At 35.6% G+C, this 27,912-nt stretch overlaps 1 protein-coding gene and 2 long non-coding RNA genes across 4 annotated transcripts; 1 reads left to right on the forward strand and 2 right to left on the reverse strand.

Moving 5' to 3' along the window:
- Window positions 1–1,208: 1,208 nt before the first annotated feature.
- Window positions 1,209–5,312, reverse strand: LOC127840045 (uncharacterized). The gene is made up of 4 exons (XR_008030371.1): window positions 5,053–5,312; window positions 4,574–4,660; window positions 3,294–3,467; window positions 1,209–2,514 (listed from the first exon to the last, which is right to left on the reverse strand). It is a non-coding gene; the product is annotated as an uncharacterized LOC127840045 (long non-coding RNA).
- Window positions 5,313–13,823: 8,511 nt separating this feature from the next.
- LOC127838463 (uncharacterized) lies at window positions 13,824–22,268 on the reverse strand. Its single transcript, XR_008029822.1, has 3 exons — window positions 22,186–22,268; window positions 14,535–14,640; window positions 13,824–14,019 (listed from the first exon to the last, which is right to left on the reverse strand). It is a non-coding gene; the product is annotated as an uncharacterized LOC127838463 (long non-coding RNA).
- A 1,335-nt stretch (window positions 22,269–23,603) lies between these two features.
- LOC127838809 (uncharacterized) lies at window positions 23,604–27,774 on the forward strand. Of its 2 annotated transcripts, none has more exons than XM_052366802.1 (2): window positions 23,604–23,697; window positions 24,902–27,774. In XM_052366802.1, the coding sequence occupies exon 2, from the start codon at window positions 24,909–24,911 to the stop codon at window positions 26,031–26,033; it is 1,125 nt and encodes a 374-aa protein (XP_052222762.1). In that variant the 5' UTR covers window positions 23,604–23,697; window positions 24,902–24,908; the 3' UTR covers window positions 26,034–27,774. The 2 variants fall into 2 exon arrangements, with proteins under 2 accessions (XP_052222762.1, XP_052222763.1); XM_052366803.1 differs by lacking the exon at window positions 23,604–23,697 and adding an exon at window positions 23,734–23,898.
- The last annotated feature ends 138 nt before the right edge of the window (window positions 27,775–27,912 follow it).

Genomic DNA, 27,912 nt, shown 5'->3' on the forward strand with positions numbered 1-27,912 from the left:
CATTGTCAGATTTTAAAATCATTTGGCACATTTGTTCACCATCATTGGACGGTGTGTCGCGCGAAATAATTACGTCGATATCTCCAAGGTCAAGGTCACACTTTGAGTTCAAAGGTCAAAAATGGCCATAAATGAGCTTGTCCTGGCCATAACTATGTCATTCATTGTGAGATTTTAAAATCATTTGGCACATTTGTTCACCATCATGGGATGGTGTGTCGCACGAAAGAATCACATCAATATCTCCAATGTCAAGGTCGCCACGACTAAAAATAGATTTTTTTAAAAAACAAACTTACAAAGGGGGTTAATTTTGTTTGTTCATTTCAAAAGTTCAGTTTGAGTTTTCTCCCTTTATCAGATTTTTTTTTCACAATGAAAACCTGGTTTTGTGACAATTTTGTCACTTGTTTTAAATTTCAACAGCAACTTGTTGCTTTTTTATTGATTTCGAAATGTTTATTCATGCATTAGCATATGTCATGTTTGAAATGTATTTTAAGAAACCTAATCTAACAAATATCAAGTGTGAAACAAAATGACTCAAAATAAAAATAAACAAGGGCTGTTTGTAAAACATGCATGCCCCCCATATGGGCTGTCAGTTGTAGTGGCAGCCATTGTGTGAATACGTTTTTTGTCACTGTGACCTTGACTTTTGACCTAGTCACCTGAAAATCAATAGGGGTCATCTGCGAGTCGTGATCAATGAACTTATGAAGTTTCATGATCCTAGGCGTAAGCTTTCTTGAGTTATCATCCGGAAACTATTCGGTGGACGGACGGACCGACTGACCGACATGAGCGAACAACATACCTCCTCTTCTTCGAAGGGGGGCATAATAAAAAAATCAAAATGCAAACTTAAAATTGAATAAAAGCAAAAGATATAAAAAATAAAAATAAAAACAGGTAATACACTATTGACTGTTTTTTATGAACGGTCTTTTCAAGCAAACGTTACCATTTTTGAACTCATCCAAAATATCCTTGAGACTAATCTTTCGACAAATTTCATTTAGATTGGGCAATAAATGTGGCCTGTACGGCTGTAGAGTGTTAACAAGGCAAATGTAGACGCCGCACGACGGACAAAAGGCGATCACAAAAGCTTACCATGAGCACATTGTGTTCAGGTGAGCTAAAAAGTGTAAAAATCAAACTATTAAGTTCAAACAAGAAAATAAAATAAGTATACAAGAAATGAATTTTGATTTTCAATTAGTTTATTTACATAGTATTCTTAAGAAATATGTCATTGCTTCTTTTATTTCTTTCATCTTACAATCCAGAGTACTCGTGGCATTTCATTCAAATGACACCAAAGTAAGCATACAAATGTCAAAACTGCTGTGCAAGTTTTAATAATAAACAAGCACATTTCACACAAATTGATTTTTCAAAACAAAATGCATAGAACTGAAAAATCCAAATGATTAAGCATAACTCAAATGATTTGCATAAATATAAATGTTTCAAAAAAGGAGCCAGAACAAAAAATAATCAAAACTAAGAAAAGTTCTATGTCTGATAAATGAAAAAGAATAGCAACAAGGGCTGTTTGTAAAACATGCATGTCCCCCATGTGGGCTGTCAGTTGTAGTGGCAGCCATTGTGTGAATACGTTTTTTGTCACTGTGACCTTGACCTTTGACATAGTGACCTGAAAATTAATAGGGGTCATCTGTCAGTCATGATCAATGTACCTATGAAGTTTCCTGATCCTAGGCCTAATTATTCTTGAGTTATCATCAGGAAACCATTTTACTATTTCGAGTCACTATGACCTTGACCTAGTGACCTGAAAATCAAAAGGGGTCATCTGCCAGTCATTATCAATTTAGCTATGAAGTTTCATGATCAAAAGGCGTAAGCATTCTTGAGTTATCAGCTGGAAACCATTTTATTGTTTTGAGTCACTGTGACCTTGACCTTTGACCTTGTGACCGGAAAAACTAAAGGGGTCATCTGCCAGTCGTGATCAATGTACCTATGAAGTTTCAAGATCCTAGGCGTAAGCATTCTTGAGTTATCATCCGGAAACCGCTTTACTGTTTCGAGTCACTGACCTTTGACCTAGTGACCTGAAAATCAATAGGGGTTATTTGCCAGTCATGATCAATGTACCTATGAAGTTTCATGATCCTAGGCCTAAGCGTTCTTAAGTTATCATCTCGAAACCATCTGGTGGACGGACCGACATGTGCAAAACTATATACCCCCTCTTCTTCGAAGGGGGGCATAAATATGCAAAATTATTAGAACACTGGGCCTTCACCTGGTACGAAGCCTGTATACTGGCCTTAATGACTAGGAAACTTCTCCCTTATTAATTTAACACAACATGCTGGGACAGTTATTCTCATGCATTAAGATGGTAAATTGTCTGTATGCAGCATGTCTGAAAGATTTATTGACATCTTCTAGTGTCTCTGCATAAAAGGAAAACACATCTTGTTGATACTGCTGCTGACTGTAGAGGGTCATCCTATCCAGCACCGATAGAGTCATCTCCTACAAAGAAATTGTAACAGATTTTACTATAAACTTCTTGCAAATGTAACTCCAATCAGCAGTCAGTGAGACAGCACACTAGATTATGTAAGCCTTGTTCTGAGAAAACTGGACATAATGCATGTGCGTAAAGTGTCGTCCCAGATTAGCCTGTGCAGTCCACACAGGCTCATCAGGGGCAACACCTTCCGCTTTTTTGACATTTTTCGTTAAAATGTCTCTTTTTAGCAAAAATCGCATTAAGGCGGAAAGTGTCGTCCCTGATTAGCCTGTACAGACTGCACAGGCTAAGCTGGGACGACACTTTACGCACATGCATTATGCCCAATTTTCTAAGGACGCGACTCATATAAAGGGGTGGAAAGGTGTTGATGGTATCAATGCAATGGATCAATGGAGTACAAAATATTGAAATGGTATGCAAACTTTACAATTTTTAAGCAAAAAAATAGTTATCCTTTCTTTACTCATGTAAAAACATAAATTGCATTCAATAAAATAGCAAGATGACAAACAACTACACAATGTCTTAGAACTTAGCATCTTTGTTGGCATTAGCTGAAATTCATTTTAATAAGCCAATAATGATTCAGTAAATGATTTTCCCACATGACAAAATTGCCTTTATAGCAGGATTAATGTTTAAGATGGGATATTTAATAGGTTTGCATGGTAGAACATTATTGACCCATTTTTTAGTCCTTGTTATAACACAATATGACGCTGCAAAACTTAAGATATTCAGTGACAGAAACTCATAATACATGAATCTTACTCACAGTTCTGTGACTTGAGCATAATTCTGGGACCATCCCACAGCAAATTCGATCTTCCACTCTATCGTATTGTGGGCATCTGTGACAAGAGCACCACTTAGTTATTGTTGCTAATGTATCCACTTTCTGGATCTTTCTGGCAGGACGTTTTCCTTAACACTTCTGTAGACTTGAATCCTGAGTGTAACAAATAAAACATGCATTTGATAAAAACCAGGTAATGCGAAAATCTAATAAATAATAGCAAAAAGAGTAACCCTAAAATGACAAAATCATGATGTCAATGTCATGACCTAATCACATGAGTTATAGTGCATTTCTTGATTTACTACATGTTATTTGCAACCACAGCCTACATGCACAGATTTCGGACCTAAATATTGTGAAGAAAAGCAAAAAGTCCTACTATTCTTTCTTAGCCAAGGTCACTGTTCAACTCTCAGGCCTTTACAATAATAGTTCTAACTTGTAAATCATAATGGGTTATAGTCAAACCTGCATTTATCAACACAGAGCGGACAAGGGTGATATTATTATTTCTTCTTAGTTCGGCTCGTCACAAATAGATATACATAATTCACTACACCCCTCCGGTTGACCAGGTGGGAGAATTTATCGAATAACTGGCACATAATTAAAATGTGTATACTCAAACCCGGTTAACTCGCGTGTCGGGTTGACTCGCGGTATTTCATTAGCGCCCTCCGGACTTTGTTTATAAACATACCTGCGTGACCTACTTGTAAAATCTGACAGAAAACATCTCTCGCTACATGTTGGAACCGATTTTTGGTAAATAAATGTTGTAAAACTCAGACTTTAACAATATTTGAATTTTTATACTTCAGTTAATTGTTGTAACGAAAAAATACGACAGTGCTTATAAAATTACTGTGCATTTTATTTTATTTCATGTCTTAAATTCCATATATTTAAATTGTTATATACGTTGTTGATTGTTACTTTGAATGTTATGTCAGAGCTTTAATTATTCATGTTAAATTCAATATTGGTGTTGTTTAACCCATTAACCGCGAATCTACCAGGCGAAAAATAAACAACAATCGCTGACAGTGGTGTAGGATATGTTTCTACGGCAGTTAATTTTGAAGGATTTTCGTCCTTAAAAGGCAATTGTCCAATAAAGTAAAGTTAAATTTGATTGTCCTTTAAATCATTTATCTGATATATGAAGATGGTTTCTAGATGCAAGTGAATATTCCTCAAGTACAGCGAGTCAACCGTGTTTCAGTATACACACAAGAGCATTAAAATAAACTTACTGAATCTGTGTCCTGAGAATACAACAACATTCTCTTAGATGGCTGTCTCACGCATTTACTTCTTCTCATCTCTCCCTCTGTTTTGGCCTAAATAAAAAAACCTAAATAATACACTGACTTATTTGTGCTTTGGGATCTGGGCACGAATTTACTGTGGAAGAATCCACTGGCTTCTATTAGCAAAATTTTAAAGTTAATGAAAAACGTACATTGCAAAATAAACAACACAAAATTCAAAAGTCAAAACGAGAAAATCATAAAATCAAAATACGTTAAATTGATTCTCATTTTCATGCATTGGAGTCGTCTACTATCGTCTAATTTGTAAACCAGCGACATTTAGCGTCGAATTGCAAGGTAAAGACCAACAATCCGCTAACATTCAACGGCAGATAAACTCATCTTGTTGAATTAAATAAAATAAGATCGGAATCTTAATATATTATACTTTATTAAATCAAAAAACCATATTTTCTTACTGGTTCGCTCATTGTAGATTTCGAAGCCTCCGCCATTTTGTTTGTTTGTGTCTGAATCACGTGACACGAAGCGCGAAATACAAATAGAAAGGGATTTCCCAAGGTAGACGCAAAAGTCGTAATACAATTTGGCTGTTGCTCTTTAGTTTTGTAGTTTTTAGCAAAAGGTTGAGTTGGATATGGTTCAAATTAACGAATGTTATTAATTAATATCAAAATAATAGCCTTCTAAATTCAGGAAAATAATCCATTGGACAGTCCCTTTAAAGCCGGGAGAAAAGTATTGTACATATACCGAAAATTGATCGTCACATTTTTTTGGCCCTGCTTACTAATGTTTCACTCATAAAGTCTAGTTTAGTATAGTAAGTTTCATCTAGAGGTTTTATTAACGTGCTGCGGACGGATATACGGATGAAGGGAAGTTTGTCGACCCTTTGGTGCAACATTACAGGGGACTTACACGTACATGCAACAAAAACAATGACTGTTTAAGAAGTGACCAGAGCATACCGTTCTTGTATTGCAATCTGATAACTGATACATCTGTATTACAATAAATGTTGTTGATGCGTTAATTTGGTATCTGGTGAGCAAAACACCGATACATCTTGTGTGTTTGACATCTGAGCACGAAGTGCCGATGGAGAGCTTTTGTAATAAGCTTGTGTGTAGCTAGTTATAGCATTTTTCACCACTATCTAGTGTAGATGACACTAAGTAAGAATGTTAATCTTTACAATATCCAGGCTCTGTTCAAATCTTGGCAACGTGCAACAAAAAACTAGGTTACTAAGTAACATATCAAATCATGGAGTAAAACACTATCGAGCCCACGTGTACGACGCAATCTTAATGAAACTTTGTCAGAAATGTTGTATTGAAAATATGTAGGCACAGTTTGAATCTGTGTCACATGCGTCTAAAAGCTTGGTAACCAGGGCTGGTATTCATAAAGCTCCTAAGGCAAATCTTAACATAAGCTGGATTTAAGGGAAAACATTAAAATTCAATTTTCTATTGAAATTCTAATGATTTCATTTTTGTAATGCCAAAATACTGTTCTTCTATGCAAAATTGACATAAGTAAATCATTTAAATGAAAAAAGACACCAAAATGAAAGAGCAAAAGACTTAAGGATTTTTTGATTATTTAAGGAATTTTCTTAAGTTTACCCTTAGGAGCTTTATGAATACCAGCCGAGGTAAAATCTTAGAAAACACTTGTTACACCAATATAGGCTCATTTATTGTTCAATCTTGATGAGACTTGGACGGAATGTTTTTGCTTGACAATATATAGACCGCTTTGTAATAAGGGCTACGTGCGGACGAAAATTATGTCAACAGGTCATATTTTAGAAAAAAATACAACTAAAGAAGCAATCATTAATTACGCAATAATGATGAAACTTAATACGAGCATTTATCATCACAATGTTTATTAAGAGTTAAACGCTCACCTCCATAAACAACCTTTGTCAGATTGTTTATCTTGACAATCTCTAGGCCAAGTACGAATCTGGTTTGGTTGGCATGCATTCAATAATCGGGTCACGAGGTCAAATCTGTATCCACTTTAGATGCCATATTTTATTTATATATCACTCTTGATAAAACTGTAAGAGCGCTTAACGTGGCAATATCTAGACCGATTTTGGATCTGGGTCAAGTTCCTCCAACATCTAGGTCATCAAATCAAATGCCTTGTAATCTCTCTAGAAGCGACATTTATGACCTTGATGAAACATGGTCAGAAGATTTCTTTTGACAATATGTAGACCAAGTTCAAATCTCGACCATATGTGCTTAAAATAAGGTCTCCAGGTAAAATCTCAGAAAACATCTTTAAGCACTGCAGAAGCCACATGCACGACTCAATCTCGATTAAGCAGGGAAAAAATATGCTGATCCTATCAATATCAATGTCATGTTTGTATGAGGGTCAAGAGGGGTATTTAACTATTATTGGTATATAATCAAATGATATTTGTACAGACAATAAATATTTTTTTAAATGTGATGGAGTTGTTATTCTCCACTGCAGCTCATGTTTTGTGAAGTTGTAAAATTTCAATGGTGCCACACTACATACAATCGCTGTATCAATGTAATGTGGTTAAAAAGGAAATGAACAGTTTACACGTATATTTGAATACACGAGAAGGAATATCGCCTGTTTTTTTATCAACCTTAATACCATTTTTAAAATGTTGTTTGTACTATTGTTGCTGTTTTCCTTGAAATTTCATTTATTGATATAATTATCACCACAACCGATCATTCTTAATAAGCAAACACGTTCAACACAGATATCGGTGACCTAGAATTTGCTACAGCCATCGCCGTTAACCGGACAACTTCTTTCATTTCCACGTAAACGCTGCACTTTGCTTTAGTTACTTGTTTTTTTTTATTTCTCGAATAAAAACATATACCGAATATGTAAACTTAAACGTATATATTCATAAATAAATCAAAACGACGTCAGTGTTTTTGACGATTCTTCATGACATTTCTTTTAAGTTCCAAGTTTTTCATAGTTTTTCGTTAGCTTCACAGATATGCCGTTAAACGAAAGCGAAACCAAAACTGAAACAAACTTAATTCTTTTCAAAAGCCAGCGAATATAAGTGCGCTGTGACTTTTTCTAGTTTTAGATCGTAAAAAGTATAGCGAATGTCATCTTAATATTGTAGTTACAAGAATTTAACAGTGTTTTTCAGCAGTTCAACGGTGTAGGAACTGTCTGAAAAGTTACACTTTTCACAGTTTAATAAAAAAATTACTTTTCTGAAAACAATGAACAATTTCTTAAATAAGCATAATTATGGAAAAGCTCTTCTATTATATATATAAATAATCTACTACTGATTACGAATAACAGATTATTATTATTATTATTATCATTATTATAATTATTATTATTATTATTATTATTATTATTATTATTATTATCATTATTATCAGTGTTATTATTATTATTATTATTATTATTATTATTATTATATTATTTCGAGTTCAAATGCGTACAGTAATATCTCCGAAATATTAGTTCTCTTCATAAGCGCTATTAAAAAAAAGTAAACCTTCTCTGACTTTTTCATTGGCTCTTTTACAACAGCTTGAATGGCTACCATTCGAACATACATGTGCATAAATGAAACAGCTGTCACTGTTCGTCAGTGTTTGCGTGATCACACTACATCCTACCGTACAAAAACATTTAATATTGCAAACAATATTACCTATAATACTAGTTGTAATGGCCATGCAAATTTTATTACAACAGTCTTAAAAAAGTTTTGAAATTTTGATACATTTTGGAATAATTGGGATAATTTATATGAATTTTAAAACATTTGTAAATTGAAGAAAATGTGTAGGTTTATATTCTTAGCAATTCATTGAATTATGTTTTAAATAATACAATTGATTAATTATTGTTAATAAAGCAATTAACGTGGCCATTAACGTGGCCTACTAAATCTACCAATAACTATTGAATTATTAAGGTATTAAACCACACTGTCATTTGAGGTAACATTTGTTGACGTTTTAAATAATGATTTCTTTTTATTATCAATTTAAAAAATCTTTTTATTATCAATTAAAAAATTATATAAAAATGTACCTTAACTATGTGCCATAATTGATGGCCCTTTTGGCGGGCCATTGGAAGGGTTGGTAAATCAATAAGGTGGCATGTGCCCTTGCTCAATAGTATGTTGATCCTGGTTGATGAAAACATAATAGTATTGTCATACTTTAAAAAATATCATACCGGTTCGCTCAACGTCCTTTCAATTTCCACGTCGCCACTAAATTGTCGGTCTATACATTTAATGAATATTTATAATATATTCTAATGGCAACACTATGTTTTGCATATGCGGCGTCCCTTTAAACTTTGAAGACGTAGGGGCGCTTACCACATCCATTCAGCTATATATGAACCGTGAGTTTGGTCCCTTTATTCTTTTATCCAATATAAAGACGAAACGTCAATTGCTGGAGCAATAGACACACACACAATCCGCTCACAATGACTCTCACAGATTGAACAGTTTTCTAAGAAAACCTAACACATTTCGCTGTCAAGAAGGTCACGCGAATTGTGTATCGTGTTATTTCTTAAAATTTGACCCAGCATGTGTAGAAATATAACAAGATATATACATTTCCAGAAAGGAAATTCATTTCTGCGTTGAATAAGACCGGGTTCATGAAAATCGCTGCAACATTGAAGTAGCACCGGTAATGGCTGTTCAAAGCGATGCACCCTGTTTTCGGGTGATTTCGAGTTGAATACCTTGTTATATATATATTTGATAGTGAACTTTTTTTCCTTCAGAAAAGTTGTTTTTTCGTTATAATATGATTATTTGTCATTCAAAATGATGTTTTCACTAAATAATATCATAGCCACACGCTAACCGCCTGTGCTTTAGACAAACACGCAACACGCTCATAATGACTCTCCCACATTTTACACCGCCGGATCACTCAGAACGATGTATGTCACTGACCTACGACTACTTTCTTTTAAACATGTTCAAAGAAAACATGTTCAAAGCCCAGTTAATGAAAAATATTATCGGTAAAGAATTAATGTGTTTATTAAAGATTTATTGTTACAGCACAATATATCGATGATAACGATCTTCGTTCAACAAGAACTTTTCTTGACACTATTATAAATTCACATAAATGCTTGAGCCAATCTGTTTGTTTCATCTGTTTTAGAACTTGATCAGGTTGTTTTAATTCACCGTAGAAGTACCGTGTTAGTTCTATGATTCATGTACATATCACTCGTTGCGTGCGTTCAGTTGTCAAACATGCAGCCGCCTCAGTGGTATCGAACCCGTGACACCATTGCGTACAACACACACAAACCAACGAGGCTGAGCCACCCGGCACGAGCCTCATCGAAAGTGTCAGATTTGCAGCGGTCGTCGACGATGCTGACGATGAATGTGTTTGTCGCAACATTTTGCGTGTAGAGAACCTCGACTGACAAGACCAGAAACGATGATGGTTAAGATAGTTTGCTATGCGGGAATAATATGATCGATGGTCACGAATGAATGAACGCAGTCAAGGCAATCGTCAAAATCTCTCCCATCAATCAAACAAGTGATTCGTGTTTCCTTTCAATCAAACAAGTGATTCGTGTTTCCTTTCAATCAAACAAGTGATTCGTGTTTCCTTTCAATCAAACAAGTGATTCGTGTTTCCTTACACATCAATCAAACAAGTGATTCGTGGTTCCTTTCGTTTCGTTTCATCAAAGCATGATATTGAATCGTTTGACTGGTCAGTCGAAACATTTACATGGAATTAACATCTGAGACTGTTTCTGTCATACAGTAGCCCGATCAATTCAAAGAAGAGACACATCTCAGTACCAATGCGGTGCAATAAATTATTTAGAAGAAAACAATCCGCACAGAGACCATATCATCACCGTATCTAATACCTTTAAACGTTAAGACGAAAACGTTTATTAAGAAAAAAAATAATCTGAGCATTAGTTCCATATTTAATCTTTTATCCATCAGTTATGACACTAGTTATGACAAAGGGGTTTCTTTATTCCAAAGTGAATACAATATTAATACAAAGTACCGTTAATTTTTAACATGATAACGTGTTTAAGAATATTATTTAGATAAATTATTAAATAATCCTTATCTCAAATATAACAAGAAGTCACAAGAGCCCGTATTAGCTTGCCGCTGGGCCAATTGAAGTTTTGTGGGTAGTCGCCCTAATGTGCAGGTGGGATTCGATTAACCCATTTATGCCTAGCGTCCAGAAAAAAGGCATTGGCAAACAGCGTAGATCCAGATGAGACGCCGCATGATGCGGCGTTTCATAAGGGTCTACGCTGTTTGTTAAAAGAAATTTCTGTAAGAAATATTCTAAATATAGAAATAAATATACTTGACATCCCTAATTTTGGAAATAAATTGATCCAATAGTGAAGGATGGGAGAGTCCACTCGGCATAAATGGGTTAGCTCCACCGGATGTTCACAGTAGCACAATGCCACATAAAAAGCACGACAAAAATAAGTTTGTTAAAATAGATATAGATATCGTTGCTATGATTGAAAGCTCATCCCAACTTTCAATGAGTCTTAGTACAGTAAATTTGAGCGTGATGCTGTGACATACTCTGTACACAATATACACAATCATAAATAGGTAGATTTTAGTGACTTCAAAACACAAACTCGCACACACAAACATATGTGACAGTGTACTTGAATGTTTTGTAGCAAAACAGCCCCCTCCCCACAGGAAATGATTCCAACCGAATTATTGATCACCATGGTGTACTTAATTTGTCGTGGCAACATACACGTCTGGTATATACTCTTAAAGTTCCTTGTTAAAAGATTTTGGTCATTGTGAAGTCTGACATTCAATATATTTTAACCGTAATGATAAGACTTAACGATTTATACCATAAAAAAGGACATTGAACAGAAAACAAGACATATGAATGTAAAACGTATAGCAGCGGTAATTCAGTATTGGAAGTAGTTGCTGAAGAATTAAATGAGAAAATAATTACCGCTACGTAAGTGTGAAATTTCTCTTCCGGTTCCAATGGTTACAGAAGAATTATCGAAGTACTGACAGTACTGGTGTGACGATGCTTTTGAGAGGATGGATATAAAAGCATCAAGTTAAGTTTATCTACATCACCACAATCACCACAATTGTGTATGTTGGTACGAAAAAAAAAAATTGGTACAAAAAATTTGCGAAAAAAAATTGGGTATGAAAACAAATTTGGGTACGAAAAAATATTTGGGAACACCAAAATTGGGACCGAAAATTTTTTGGGTACGAACAAAAAACTGGGGATGAAAAAAAAAATGGGTACGAAAAAAAAATTGGGTACGAAAAAAAATTGGGTACGAAAAATTTTAGGTACGGAATTTTTTTTGGGGGAACGGGAAAGTAGTACCTGTGGGGAACTTGACCCACACTCCCACATTTTCGGCCCTTGGTCATTGTCGGCTCTGGTACTACTTACATGTACCCCGGGTACTCTTAAGTATACTAACATGTACCCTGGGTACTCTAAGTATACTTACATGTAACCCAGGTACGGTAAATAAACATATTGTACTCGGTCCATATTAGACTGTACCCTTAGACTGGTCGCCTTAATCGATATCTGCAAAGTTCTTTGCAACAACTTCCGGTTACAGCTCCGATTCCGAGAGTGACCCCGAGTCACGTTTGTAACATGACCAAAGTCAACTGCATTGGCCCCTCGACGGGAAAATTATGGTTAAATAACGAATTAGAAGCGAATAAGTAGCGCATGTATTTTGGTTACGAATTAGTAGCGTGTGTAATTTGTTTACAAATTAGTAGCGTATGTATTTTGTTTACGAATAAGTGGCGTATTTATGTTTACGAATAAGTACCGTCTGTTAAGCGTCAGTAGCGTTTGTATTTGTGTAACGCGTCAGTAGTGGTTGAATTGTGGTTAATTTTTTACGTTGCGTTTGCATATTTGGTCACGCGTGAGTAACTTGATGGTATAGGTCAATTTAAAAATTATTTATTTTACATGAATTGTTTTATAATTTCAGTTTAGAGAATATTTCCAGATATGCGTGCCTTTGCTGGTCTGCTCTGTTTATTTGATCTCCATTTATTGTCTTTTGCTACCATTCTGTTTTTCTTCTATTTCAAGTGTCTTTGAGGTTCTCGACATAATCTGCCATTATTTCGAAAGAAAATCTTAAAAGAGTCCAACTGTTCCGCATGCCGTGCACTACACAGGTTTTGAATGTGACTGACATTGGGTTTTATTTACAGATCCCATGATGGCTGGTGATGTGTTGTGTTTAAATTTAGGCGGACGGATACCGTTATCCATTTGCATTAGCCCTAATACTTCTTGCTCTGCAACCTCCGCGCAGAGTTTTGACGGGTATCAGCATAGCTGGACCAAATCCTTGCCTTCATAACCAACCACGTGATGATAGCCTAGCCACGCGGTGAAATAATTTTACCGTTGTTATTTTTACTTTTTTTTAATTTAGGTAATTATATTTTTATTATGAACCGAAACTTATACACTATTTTCAAAATGTAAAAGAAAATGATACTACTTTCATATTATAATACTGGAGCGAATCAAATAAAATCTTACCAAATATTGTAGGATTTTTGTGTGATTGCATGGATAGTATGTTAGAACAAAGAACGACAACTCTGCGTGGAGATTGCTTGCGTTGCTGAAAACATTACTTGCTTAACCAGGGACGTACGACGGTAATTGCAAGACTGCTAATAAAAATTATATCGTAGGTAAATTCACATGGTATGAGAAAACATATAGGTTATCAACATTACCTACTTATTTTTAGTGCGATACTAAGGACGGTAAGCTGTTTGCTTTTCATTCTTCGTGTTTTTATGTTGTTATTTTTAAAGAATTCCTGGGCTTAAAACGCTCACCTCAAAAAATGAGGTTTGAGTTTCCACTCAGTTAAGCACTAAGAATGTTGGTTAGCCAATAATATTATATCTCGACTATAAGCCGACACATATTTTTGCACCAACTCGTGCTCGAGACAAAACTCAAGTACATATTTGAGCACGCTATTAAAACGCATCTTCAATTGGTGCCACAGATTTGCATTGACAATCAAAAACAAACGAATGATGCTTGTAAAAATAACACACAATTATGCAAGTAAAACAACTTTATATTTATTTCGTCTAAACGCACGGCGTACAGATATTTAAACTAATTTATCCGTGACGCCCCTCGCACAGGCGTTTGCATTCAAACTTGGAGCCGAAGGCATTGCTATTGGGGTTCGTCGTGTAGCAATGCAAAGGAAGTTTGACGCATCGATAACCGTTGAAGTGCCACATATGGTCGGCCCGGAAGCAGTTACCTTGATGCGGCCTTGGTCCTCGGCACCTGAGGATAGAAACCACTATGTAGCATGCGACAGCTGAGCAACACATCTAGCCAAATTGAGTCATGTTCTGAGAAAATTGGGCATAATGCATGTACGGAAAGTGTCGTCCCAGATTAGCCTGTGCAATCTGCCCAGGTTATTCAGGGACGACACTTTCTGCTTTTATGACATTTTTCGGTTAAATGAAGTCTCTTCTTAGCAAAAATCCAATTTAGGCGGAAAGTGTCGTCCCTGATAAGCCTGTGCGGACTGCACATGCTAATCTGGGACGACACTTTTCGCACATGCATTATGCCCAGTTTTCTCAGAACGCGATTCAAATTGAACATCGTTTTGGTAAAACCGGGCTTAATGCATGTACGTAAAATATCATCCCAGAACAGTTTCAATGGGAAATATAAGTTACATAGAATGCGTACTGTCCCGTGTTATAGTTTGTTTGTTTTTTGTCACATGGAAGTAACCGCAAATACTATTGTAGGCTCACAGAGTTTTCTTTCGTGTCCAAGTTTACCTGTACGGCAATCCGTGCCTAGATTCCTGTGCCGCTATGACGCAGATTACAGTCGCCAAGAAAAGAAAAGCCACTACCACTTTGCCCATTTTAGCTACAGCAACCTCTGGAAACGGATAATAATTAAGTATTTAAAAATTAATTTACGTACAAATCAATGTGTTATTTTCTCTACCGCTTGTACGAATGTATTTATTCAAAGTGCGCTGGAAACAGCGATCGTAATAAATTAGCTAATCGAAAGCAGGCTTACCGGGTGTTTGTTGTTTCTATATTATAAAATAATTTTATATTCATGGAAACAAACATTGAACCCGGTACTGAATTCAGTGTTTATGGAGTAAAAATGACAACATACCGCTTATCCCACTAAATTAAATTAGTTAACACACATAAATTATCAGAAACAAGAAATATCTTTAAAAAAGATATACGGCGTTGATTGTGGTTGGAGTTTATGGAAGGTAAAGATTTAAATGAATGAGATCAAGGATAGCTAATATCTTTTTCTGTGCAGTTTTTAGCTGCATCAAACGCAGTACGGGATGTTACGCGGAGTTTTCGCGGCTTATTTTACATTATTACATATTGCTGGTCATAAACCTATAGATACAAAAAAGAAAACCAAAGTCAACCGGCCACACGCGAAGTCTCCGTACATATTTTAAATATGTATACGCGCGTTCTTCGAACAAACGGTTTATCGGGAATTGCTACGTGTATTTGATTCGATTATTAACAGTATCGAGAATCATCGCGCTCATACTTAATACATTAGTCAATATGCTGCAATAATACATTAGTAAATATGATGGAATAATTCTTGTTAATTAATTAAAAATAATATTTATCATGGTATTGTTGAAAACACATTAAGAATCTATTATTGACATGCCATAAAATAATATCGCTGGATATCTTCATTTCACATCTTTCTGGTGGTAAAGAAAATTCTGGTTCACCTAGTTCACGCTATAGCGTCTTTATTATATGAATATTATATAACTGACCGCGAACTCCGAACAGCACAGAAGGTCTGACCTGTATATAAACTCTGACATTCAAACACACTAACCGCGAACTGACCCCTTATACCTCGCGGGTTGAAATGCAACACATTAAAGTGAGGCATCGCTTCCACTGCTCTTTATACTTTTACATATAACATGTTGACAGGAATATGGAAGTCAGTACTAAATATGAGAACATGGCCTTTAAGTACACAACGTTCTCGCGCTGAAAATCCTCTGAAAATAAAAGATGTACGCACAAACTGTATTGATGTCGAGATTGAGTGTAAAACTGTTCTATCTATAAAGCCTTTTTATTAGAGATAAAACTGTTTCATGCTGAACACGCAGTAAAACAGTGTTACAAAGACGCGGACATGTTTCCAATGTTCTAGTGGTATTATCAAATCAGCCAATGCAGTCAATGAAGTGTATTCATCTGTACTTGGCCGCGGGAAGTTTTATTTGAATTCTATTGGACGCTAACAAAGGTCAGGCTAAGGTGAAAAGCTGGCGTATTCAGCTGACGCCGAAAAAAGCGAGAAGAGTTTGCTCATATAAAAAAGCAAGCATACGGCGTAAAACTGCAGATATCCGGATACACGTTAGAGTGTTCTGAAGAAAGCGCCCTCTGTCCGATCACTTTTATACCGTACATGTTTACAACTGACCACTGCCTAAAAGGGCGCATGAACACATGCCGCCATAATACTACTACTACTACTACTACTACTACTACTACTACTAATAATAATAATAATAATAAAAGCTTTATTTACAGAAGGTAACACATTAAGACACATTATACATATTATGCAGATGAATCAATACTTTTTTACAATGTGGCCTTCTTAAAATAACATACACACATAGGTCTATAACAAGTAAAACATTCAATCAATATTTTCTTACACCTATACGTAACACACATTTTGTCTTTTAGACAGACACACATGAAATAAGATTGATTAGAAAATAACATGACATATCATTGATTAGAAAATAAATGTGCTTTATATTGCCTTTTAAAAGCAGAGATAGAGCATGACATTCTTATTCCAATTGGTATACTGTTCCAGATATTCATGCTATGGTATGAAAAAGCTCGTTTCTTATAATCTGTATTTGCTTTGGTATTAACAATATCGTTATGGTTGTCAGATCTTAAGTTATAGTTGATATTTTGAGAAAAAGTTATAATATAATTTATATATTCTGGAGTCTGATTGTTGACACATTTATATATTAAGATTGCCGTGTGGTATTTACATCTATTATTAAACGAAAGCCAATTAAGTTGTAAAAACAAATCTTTGGATGGTGTTCTTTTTGGCTTTTGTAGAATGACTTTCGCTGCGCGTTTTTGTAAAACATTCACTTTTGTTAAATTGGTTTTATTAGCGTTGCCCCAGATCGTACAACAATAATCGAAATTGGTTAGAATATATGAATTATGAAATAATTTCTTCATATCAAAAGCACTGCGGGGAATCACGTGATCACAAAAGTACATCGTACGCACAAAATGGCGGAAAAAGCTCTCGCTTAATGACGAAAATCAAGGTATTATAATATTTTATAATATGAAAAGATAACTATGCACAGAGTACCCGCTTAGTCGCCTTATATACTCTGGTAATTGTCGTTTTTCTTAGATTTCTGTAGTTTTCTCAAACATTCAGGAACAATAAGCAATGAAAATTGTATATCGTCTGAACATACTTTAGTTTGACGTGTTTGCTATTCAAGACGACAAACAACGAAATAAATACAACATGCTTTGCTTGCTAAAATGCTTAGAATATTTCGTACAAGGTTTTGCACGTTGTTTAAGCTTTTTTAGATCTGTGGCGAGGAATTTGGAAAATAGTACATCGTCTGAACGTTTTTGTTTGCGTACATCGTCTGAACAGTTTTGAGTACATCATCTTAACTGCTTCTGTTTTTACTTTTAATGCGATGTTTATCATAATAAAATTGTAATTACATATGTGATCAGCCAATACCTTTTTTTATGACGCTAGTATTCTTTTAATTTTACAACAAAAATTAATAGACAAAGAAATCCTTCATGCCCATCTGCATATGTGTGTTTATTCAATGTGTTAAAAATGTATTTGCTGTTATATTGTCAACTGTATGCTATTATATCTTTAAATTTCAGAACTGAGATCAGATTGTACTACACAAGGTCCAAGAAGACTTTGCCATATATTCCAACAGCAAATCGAATCCGGTAATGTTCTCTCTACATTTCGATGGGCAAATAAATTAAGACATCAATATGAAGTGGACAAATTACACTGGATTGCTTTTGATTGTTTCATATTGAGAATAAACAACAGTGAACGGAATGAAACAAGCTTCAGTAATGGCAATTTTATAACTGCACTACCATGACCACGAATATTTGTGCTAAGGTACAGCTGGCTTGGTTTGGACACGTCACCAGGCACGAATCTCTGTGCAAGACTGTTCTCCAGGGCACGTTAGAGGGAAGTCGACGCCGAGGCCGTTAGAAGAAAATCCGGATGGATAATGTAAGAGTGGACATCCTTGTCCATGGATGAATTACTCTAAGCAGCACACACCATACTTGACTGGAGGAGGACGTCTGTATTGCTGTCCCTCATTTCCCCCCAACAGCCGAACCGGTCTAGGGATTGATGAGAAAATTATCAACGTGACATGACTTTAATAAATCTTGAGAATGACTGTGATAAAGAATTTATTTAAACTTACAGTCATATATTTGATTTTGTGAACATGCCAATCTATGTACTGTATATGTGCATAATATATACCTTTCTGACTATGACATAACCAATATAAAGTACTGGGGATTTAGTTTAGTGCAAATAAAAATTACATTTGTTTCATAAAACATATAACGTTAAGTTTCGTGCTTTTAGGATCACCATTTGTCCTTAATGCGTCGTCAACATTTTTCCTTGTTAACACTCTAAAGGCAACATTTATCGCTTGATTGTCATGAAACTTGGTAAGAAAAGTTGTACCAATGATATCTTTGTCGTGTTCGGATCTGGGTCAAACCAGGTCAAAACCTAGGTCACTTGGTCAAAATAAAGAAAAAGATTGTTAACACTAGAATTCACATTTATAGTTGAATCGTCTTGAAACTTGGTCAAAACGTATGTCTTAATGATATATCAGCTTTCTTTGAAAATGGTTCAGGTTCGTTGAAAAAGATGGCCGCCAGGGGGGGGGGGCATATTTGCTCACATGGCTATAGTAAAACCTTTTTAACAACCTAAAAGTCACAGTTATACTTCAATCTTCACGAAACTTGGTCCGAACATTTGTTGTTATGATTATGTTATTCACCTCGGCTGGATTCGAAAATTGTTACGGTCCGATAAAAAATATGGCCACTAGGGAGCGGGGCAGTTTACCTTGTATGGCTATAGCAAAACCATGTTAACATTATCGTTTATAAATAAAAACTTGCTGCACTGATGTTGTCTATTGGAACTTGTATCTGACAATGTAGAAAATACCCTGAGCACTAGTTGTAATGCACCTCATGCTCAAGTGTACAAATGCATAATTTCAACATTGCGCTAGGCTATCAACAGCAGTATATTCTGATAGGAAGACATTCATGTACCGGGTATAATATATATATAATAGATACTAGTAATAGATATAAAAGTCATCAAAATGCTTTAATCCAGTATATTCCTCTTGAAGCATCATAACTTGTGTAAAGTGCATTTGCTGTTTTTTGCTTATGTCTTATATCTGCCCCGATCAAATTGGGCACATGCCCGGTAGAAGTTATTTTATCAGTTATTTAGCTATTCAAGTCAATAAAATATTTTATTTCCTGCGTGTGAATGACAACTTCTGACCCAGTTAAGATTAAATAACACATACATGTAGTCGAGGGCCTCTATATGATGTTTCATATAAAATATAACACTAGGTCATATTGACTTCTTTATTAACATTAAATTTTATTTCATGACATAACATTGACATAATTTGTATTTGGCATAAATTAGCACAAAGCATTCTTAAAGCATTCGGAAAGACTATAACAATTCATAAAATTGGTATTAAAATGAGGTGGTAGAATCTGAGAAGAGTTAATATATGAGATGTAGATATACAACTATTTCATATCTTAGATACATTAGTACAAACTATTTTATGAATATGTATCTCGTAAAATTGTGTGCTTGTGTTGTAGTATTCTCATAGCTTTGAGATTCCCACGATATCGATTCCACTTAACTGTTCGCTTTTCGTTTTGACTGACCAATTGTTAATGTTCAGAAGATAATCTGATTCAGTAGCGTCATGAATGTCACGGCATATTTTTTCACAAGATGGCTGCTGCTAAAAAAGAGCTCTTTCAGAAATGCTTTTCTTTGCGCGCTTTTTGGGTGGAGATACTTTATACACTGGTGAACGAAATGGTGACTTAATGGGCGTTAGCACAGGTTTAATTTGTTGCAGACAAACTCCAGTGTGACATGCAGTTGACGAAATGCATTTTGGTGCTAATCGTATTGCTTGCGATGTATTCAAGCGCTTTCTCTTCAAACGATGAAGCGATCGACTTGACTTTTTGCGCATTCTGGAATAAAAAAAACAGCTATATATAACAGACATCTAATTATATCAACTTATTTGATGACATCAATATTTTATATTCACAAAAATAATTATATATCGATTACCACAAATATGTAATTCAGACTAAGATTTACATTTAATATTATATACTACATGTACATATATTATTGAAGCTTGACAAAAATCACCGCAAGCTCAGAGCTGCCACTGTTTCGAGCCGAGCATAATATTTTTAATAAGCGCTCACATGTGCCAAGTATGTAAAAGGAAATGTTAAGTTCAGTATAGTTTTACTGCAAACTACATCTGGTCTTTTTAAATATAAATATGTTAAAAGCCAAGGATCGTTCGTCCAAATGACAAACCTCGTATTACATTATTGTCATAACTTTATATATATATATATATATATATATATAGATATATATATATATATATATATATATATATATATATATATATATATATATATATATATATATATATATATATATATATATATATATATATATATATATATATATAAATAACAACCTTATTTGAGCGTGACTTGTATTTGATTTAATAATTTTAATTTAATAAAATTAAACACTATGTAACCATGTAAAATAACACAGGATTTTGTGTTTTCTGATCATAGAACGGAACGTCATCTTGACGAAAATCGCTTTGCTGATCACAGATGTTATTATAATTTTATTGTGATAAACATCGCATTAAAAGTAAAAACAGAAGCAGTTCAGATGATGTACTCAAAACCGTTCAGACAATGTACGCAAACAAAAAACGTTCAGACGATGTACTATTTTCCAAATTCCTCGCCACAGATCTAAAAAAGCTTTAACAACGTGCACAACCTTGTACAAAATATTCTAAGCATGTTATCAAGCAAAAAATATTGTATTAATTTCGTTGTTTGTCGTCTAGAATAGCAAACACGTCAAAATAAAGTATGTTCAGACGATGTACAATTTTCATTGCTTATTGTTCCTGAATGTTTGAGAAAACTACAGAAATCTAAGAAATACGACAATTACCAGAGTACATAAGGCGACTAAGCGGGTACTCTGCGCATAGTTATCATTTATTTTGATATTATAAAATATGAGAATACCTTGATTTTCGTCATTAAGCGAGAGCTTTTAACGCCATTTTGTGCGTACGATGTACTTTTGTTATCACTTGATTCCCCGCAGTGAAAAGTGAGATAATTTGATATCTTTTTTAGCAGAGATATTTTGCTGCTTATTTTAGAGCATGTTTTATCAATGTGTACTTTCCATTGCAGATGTTTGTCGATATAAAGTCCTAAAATATTATGGCTAGTGACATTCTCAATAGCATTATTATCTATTTTTAGATTAAGGTTGATATTCTTAATTTTTTGTTTTGAGCCAATAAGCATGCATTTTGATTTATTAGGGTTTAATAAACCATGGCAACCTCGAGGCGCCGTAACACGTGCCACATGGCAAACATTGTTATCCCTATATTAAGCAACCTTTGCTTCAGGGTATGTACTAAATTTCGATCATTCAAAACCTTTTTTCAGAGAATGTTGATATATATGTTAATGTATTTGCACATCATGTTGACAAAGCATGTAAAGTGTCGATTTGTGAAGCTGTATTTGAGCCGCGCTCTGAGATAAAGGGTCTTAATGCATGTTCATAAAATTTCGTCCCATGTTAGCCTGTGCAGTCCCAAAATGCTTATAAGGGACGACACTTTCCACATTAACTGGATTTTCATTTAGAAAGACTTTCTTAAAACAAAAAAATCCATAAAAGTGGAAAGTGACGTCCCCGATAAGCCTGTGTGGACTGTGCGGACTGCACAGGCTAACCTGGGACTCCACTTAACGCATATGATATGCATTGTGCCCCGTCTGCCAACAGAACGGCTCATTCAGTTGGAGCACCACTGAGAGCTTTTATTACATCTATTAGTAATTAGTATTAATAAGCATACGAAGCCTTCTTATACGTGGCTGCGCATTAAAAGAAAATGAAATTGCCATGGATAATTGCGAAACTTACCTCAAAAGATACTTTACCCGTGCGATTGCCACTCTCAATAAGGTTTGCACAGCCAGGGTAAACGTTCCACCAGCAACCAATCTGCACAAGAAACGTGACGCTGAATAAACAACCGTGAACGCCTAAAGGGACGTAAGTTTCTCTCAAGACTAACGGACGCCAACGCCAACAGCATCGTTTGTTTCTGACACTCCAAATTTTCCTTTTGTTGTACAGTCAATAACATGTGTATCCGTAGTGTCGGCCCATTTGAAATAAAAACATCTTAATATTTAAAGCGAAAATATTGAAAACATACATGTTTAAAACGTCAATCTATAGTTTAATGTGTATTCATGTACATAACAACAAAAGCTGCTTTGAAATCGGTAATATTTTGCCAAACTATATAGTGGCGAGACTTCGTCCCATGTAGTAATTCGTATCATGCACACCGTTCCTCATAATATCCTTTCCGATTGGTTGCTAAGGTTTGTTACTAAGCGAATGTACCTTTTCTACAGTTTCTTAATGGAAAAACGAAGCTGTTGTTATGTTTCTCTAAAATTATATATATATTTTTTTCCACAAATGAGCCTCTTTACAAAAGATAAACCTACTAATAAACCAAAAACAAACTAACACAATTATGTGTTATCATAATATCGGCCTGGAATGATCATGACCTACTTTCAAATTAAAACCCGAAATCATGTGAAAGATCGTCGTAATAGTCATTAATAAACAGCAAATAAATTAAAACCTATAAAAATGGGGAAAAAAATAACTGCCCGGCACTTCTTGATGGGGTTTTCGCCAAAGGCACGATACAATGAGGAGGGCCGATACTATGAGAATAAGGGTTACATATAATTAAAAATAAAAAATCGTTTTTATCATGAAATTTCCATAAATCTCTGGTTTTGCTACTGCGTACCATGTAATCAATGAATGTTTTTGTCGTCCTAACTTGCTATTTTATAGGTTACGAATCACTAAAAATTGAATGCAAACACCATCGGCAGTTTCGGTCCGTTCAGAAGTATTATTGTTTTGCGCGGTTTGAATACAAGCCCAGATATGGAAATAATACCTTATATCACGCCGGTTGATTCTGTTTATCGTGATCAAAGTGGCTTTGTTTTATTCAAATGTAATAAGAAACAATAAGTTACCCTATTAAAATACATTTTAATCGCTGCAGTTTATTTCCGTTTATTTCGGCTTCATTTTCATTTTCCCGTCAAGAGTTTCGTAAACTTTCCATTTTTGTAATAATTTTATGCAAGGAAAATATGAAAGTCTAAAATATTTCTAATAATGCCGTTCACCATCCACTAAAAGAAACATCTGCTTACATGTCCAGTTCGTACCACGCTGTTTTACGCGTTCACGTTACAGCGGAGTGGTTAATACTGTGGGAAGTGTAGTATACAGGTGGCTATTTTTAGAACAGCCAAGGCGAATGCACAGTGACAATACTTATCAGCCTTGCCCATGTGTTAGTAATTAGTCGGATATATACATACTGGGGTAAGTATATTTACTACTACATGTATATAACTCATAACGATGCAATGATATGCTACTAATGAGCGTTGAAAGTGCAATAAAATCTATGTTATACTAACTTTTATAAGTTTAAAGACTTTGACCTATAATTAGCGAAGCGTGACATGTAGTTTGTCACCAAGCTGCAATTTGTGTTCGGATTTAATACGCATTAAACTTAAGGTACAGGAAATGTGTGCTTGTTTTTATACGATTTATAATATGAATGTTCAATCTGCGTTAAGCAAATGCTTTCATTTCAAATTCTGATGATATTATTAAGTTGCAAATATTATACACCTGCTTAAATAAATGAAGTTAAGATGTCGTCTTTTAAAATAAACTTGACTACCTTAAGATATTATACAAACACACTTGGCTTTTAACGTTTGAGGAAATACACAATCCTTTAAACGTAAATACGATATTTAAACAGGCTTTTTACGACTAGATAAACAGTAAAAACCGTGATGTAGTCGTCATTGTTATTGACTACTTTAAATAATGTCCAATTGTACAGTTGTAATCGTTTTTAAAGCAGTAGCTGTAGCTGTTGCGGCAGTAGCAACAGCATTTGTAGTATAAATATCAGAAGTAATAATAGTAATAGTAGCAGAAATAGTAGTAGTAGTAGTAGTAGTAGTAGTAGTAGTAGTAGTAGTAGTAGTAGTAGTAGTAGTAGTAGCAGTAGCAGCGGCAGCATCAACATGAATAATAGCAGCAGAAGCATAGCAGCATCAGCATTAGTATCAGTTTATAATACAGTACTAGTAGGAAATGGGTGTAGCAACAGCAACAACAACAGCAGCAGCAGTATTTGTAATAGCAGAAAGAGTAGTAATAGAACAACTAGTACTATTGAAATGTTCGAGCGTTGTATTCTTCAGTATACACTTTAGCACGTATTTTTCGAACAACCGGAACGACCGGCAAATTTATTAATATTTACTCTTTGTTGTCAAATAGACATATTTTTTGTAACCTCACTCTTCGAAAACGGGGTTTAATCCATGTGCGTAGTGCCGTCCCCGATTTTTTAAACGAAATTACAATTTAAGCGGGAATTGCGTGCCTCACATGCCTGTGAGGACCGCACGGGCTATTCTGGGATGACACTTTACGCACCTGCATTAAACCCCGTTTTTCAAGAGTGAGGCTTATTTCTATTTTGAATGTTTTCTTGCAGCTGCAAGATGGAAGAGGAGCGAGCACCGACATATTCGAGAGAAAAAGAACGGCATAACATAGGCATAGACATCAATGAAAACATTGCTGTTCCTAAACATTCTGTAGCGATCTCAAATTCAATAAACGGGGAAACCAAAGCGGAAGTTGGTTCTCGCGTTTCGGAACCAGAAGTTAGAAACATCGTTCAATCAACCAAATATTCGAATAATGAGAATGGCCGACAGTTAGAGGAAAATTTAAAAATCAACGACGAAGATGATTATTCTAGAAATAGACACGATATCGCAAAAGGAACTGATGATAAAACATTTAAATACGAACATATGAATGCAGGCATAGATCAAACGCAGGCGGGGAAGCCGAGTAAGCTGTTTGAAATGCTGAGCAGGGAATTTGATGATGATGATAATAATAAGCTTGGAAATTATGAGCTCTCAACAAACATCCCTTTGACTGTCGACACGGAAATAAAGAGCGAAATTTCCACGAGCCCAATGTGTTCACCGGCGATGACGTCACCAAGAAGCATGACGTCATCGCCGAGCCCCGAAATTTCGCCGCGGCAGTTAAAACGCGAGATTTCGGAGAGTTCGAGTGAAGACAAGGACAAAAGTGGCGGTTTTGATGGTAAACCTAAGAAAAAGTCCCGACGACGCGGGTCCGCATGGTCAGACGAGGAGACTGAATTCCTAATGGAGATTTGGGCTCGCGAGGTCGAGCTCGTAAAAGGCAAAGGCGGAGACATAACAGCCACGTGCGCGCCCGTGTACCGGCTGATCGCGCAGGAGATGACCGGAAAGGGTTACGATAAGTCATGGGAACAGTGCAAGACGCGCATCCATACGCTCAAGCGCGCGTACAAGATAACGAAAGATGAGATCAACTCGGGGGCAAAAACGATAACATACTGTCGGCATTTCGATAAACTTGGTATTATCTGCCTAGACAATCCCGATATCACACCGGGGGTCTTGGCCACTACATTGGCACAAAAACGAGAAAAGATGGAAGCCGAGAATAAGACTGCCGTTCGGACGCCCGTCAAGCGGAAATTGATCGTTGGTGAGCCTCCGGTGACCATGATCAAGCGTCAGAAGCAACCGGAAGCGGCCCGCACTGCCGTCCTTTAGTTCTTTCTCCCAATCGAACACGAGTCCCAGCACGGATAGTAACTCCGTCTGGCTCCCGCCGCTAGTGCCGAAAACTCAGCAGCCGACATCGGCACTCCAGATGTCGCTCGCAGCTCCACCGATGGTAATGCCGATATTTAAACAGCCACTACAACCTCCACAACAACAGCATCAACAACAGACTCCGTCACTTCCCCCACCCCCATCGTATCACTATAGCACCGGTCACCAATCAACCGCGAGTCACAGCGAATGCAGTCTTCCGGTTACCGTTAAACCAGAGATGCCTGAATTAACGCTGCATGGCCTCTCGAGCGTTCCACAGACGACAAACTCTCAGCATCCAAGTCACATGTACGCTTTCTCGCCGACAACGACGAATGTAGCAGAACCGGTGCAGAATCAAAATGGCGGCAGTCAAAATGGCGGCTCCGGTAATCCTAGTGACATCGAACGGATGAAACTGGATTTGGAACTGAGGAAACTTGACGTTGAGAGAAAGAAGATCGAAATGGAAGAACGACAACGCCGGGAGGAACGCGATCACCAATACCGGATGTTGCAGCTGCTTCTTTTTGGGCTAGGACAACAAAGCAGTTCGCAAGGATCAGAGGTCGCGCTTGCGCACTTAACCACTCTGTCACGTGCTCTTGAAAATGGCCTCGTTCCTGGTGGTCAGGGCGTTAACGAGAAAGGTCTCTCGTTTAACGAATTGTGAAAATAAACATTGTGTCTTTTCTTCATCTGTGTGTTAGTTATTTTTGCCAGATCCACCCGGATCTAAAATTACTATATAAAGTGATAACTTTTGTTTAACTTTATGTCGAAAAGTGGCTTCTTTTATTTTTGAAACTATCTTAGGATAGACATGGTAGGTTCGCATATTCAGAGGGAAACTTTATTTTCAAAAGAACCAGTCATCCTTTTTAATCAATTTGGCATCACATTTAAATTCCTACGCGATAGCCTATATGTCCTCATTTTGTTTCAACATGAACGTTAAGTTTTTGTTACCGTGGATTTGTTGTTATTGTTGTAATGAAAGTTGTTTTTGTCACTGTGGATTTTAAAAATTGTTTTTGATTGTTTCTTTGTCTGTTACTTGTTACCGGTACCTTGTATACGAATGGCTGGATTGTCTGTCTTGTGACGTTTTACAAAATTACCAAATGAACAAACTTTGTTATGTCGATGCTTCCGGTGAAAACCCACAGAGCTGATGGGGCTTAATGAAATTTTTACAAAATCTCAAAACTGTAATATTCCTGCTTTGGAAAGTTAATTTTATCTTAATTGGGTTAACTCTGGGCCCTGACCTAAGTCCTTTAGATTTATTATTATTTTAATTTTATTTGTTTTTACCTTAGTCTATCTTGGTTAGTTTTATGTGAAAATTTACATGTTACATAGTTCGATATTAATTGTCCTTTATGCATTTTATTCTTCAAAATGAAATTAATTTTCATATTATTTTGTTTTTACTTTTGTTTGATTTTTTCATTGTTATTTTCATCAGCTTTGCATTTAATTCCATATTCGATTATATAGTTTATACGCATGTTTTATTTCGGATGCTTTTTCCAGAATTTTCGTTACAGATTTTAATTTCGTTATTGGTGAAGGGAGGCAAATGCGTTTATATCTGTTTTGCTAAGTTTGCGCAGTTGTTTCCCTTTATTTTTAATGCATTTTGTACAATTTCATTATTATTGAAACATCAGTAAAACATATTTTTGTAAAACGTGTTCGTTGATTGTTGAAAACAGAATTACAATAATTGCAAATGACATATAAGTAAAGTACTTCAATGGGACTAGTTCACAGTTTGGCAAAATGAAAAAAAATCATACATTTGTCATTGATTAAACAGAGTTCGTGC

The sequence above is a fragment of the Dreissena polymorpha genome, chromosome 7, assembly GCF_020536995.1.
Source record: "Dreissena polymorpha isolate Duluth1 chromosome 7, UMN_Dpol_1.0, whole genome shotgun sequence".
In the NCBI taxonomy this organism is placed as follows: Eukaryota; Metazoa; Mollusca; class Bivalvia; order Myida; family Dreissenidae; genus Dreissena; species Dreissena polymorpha.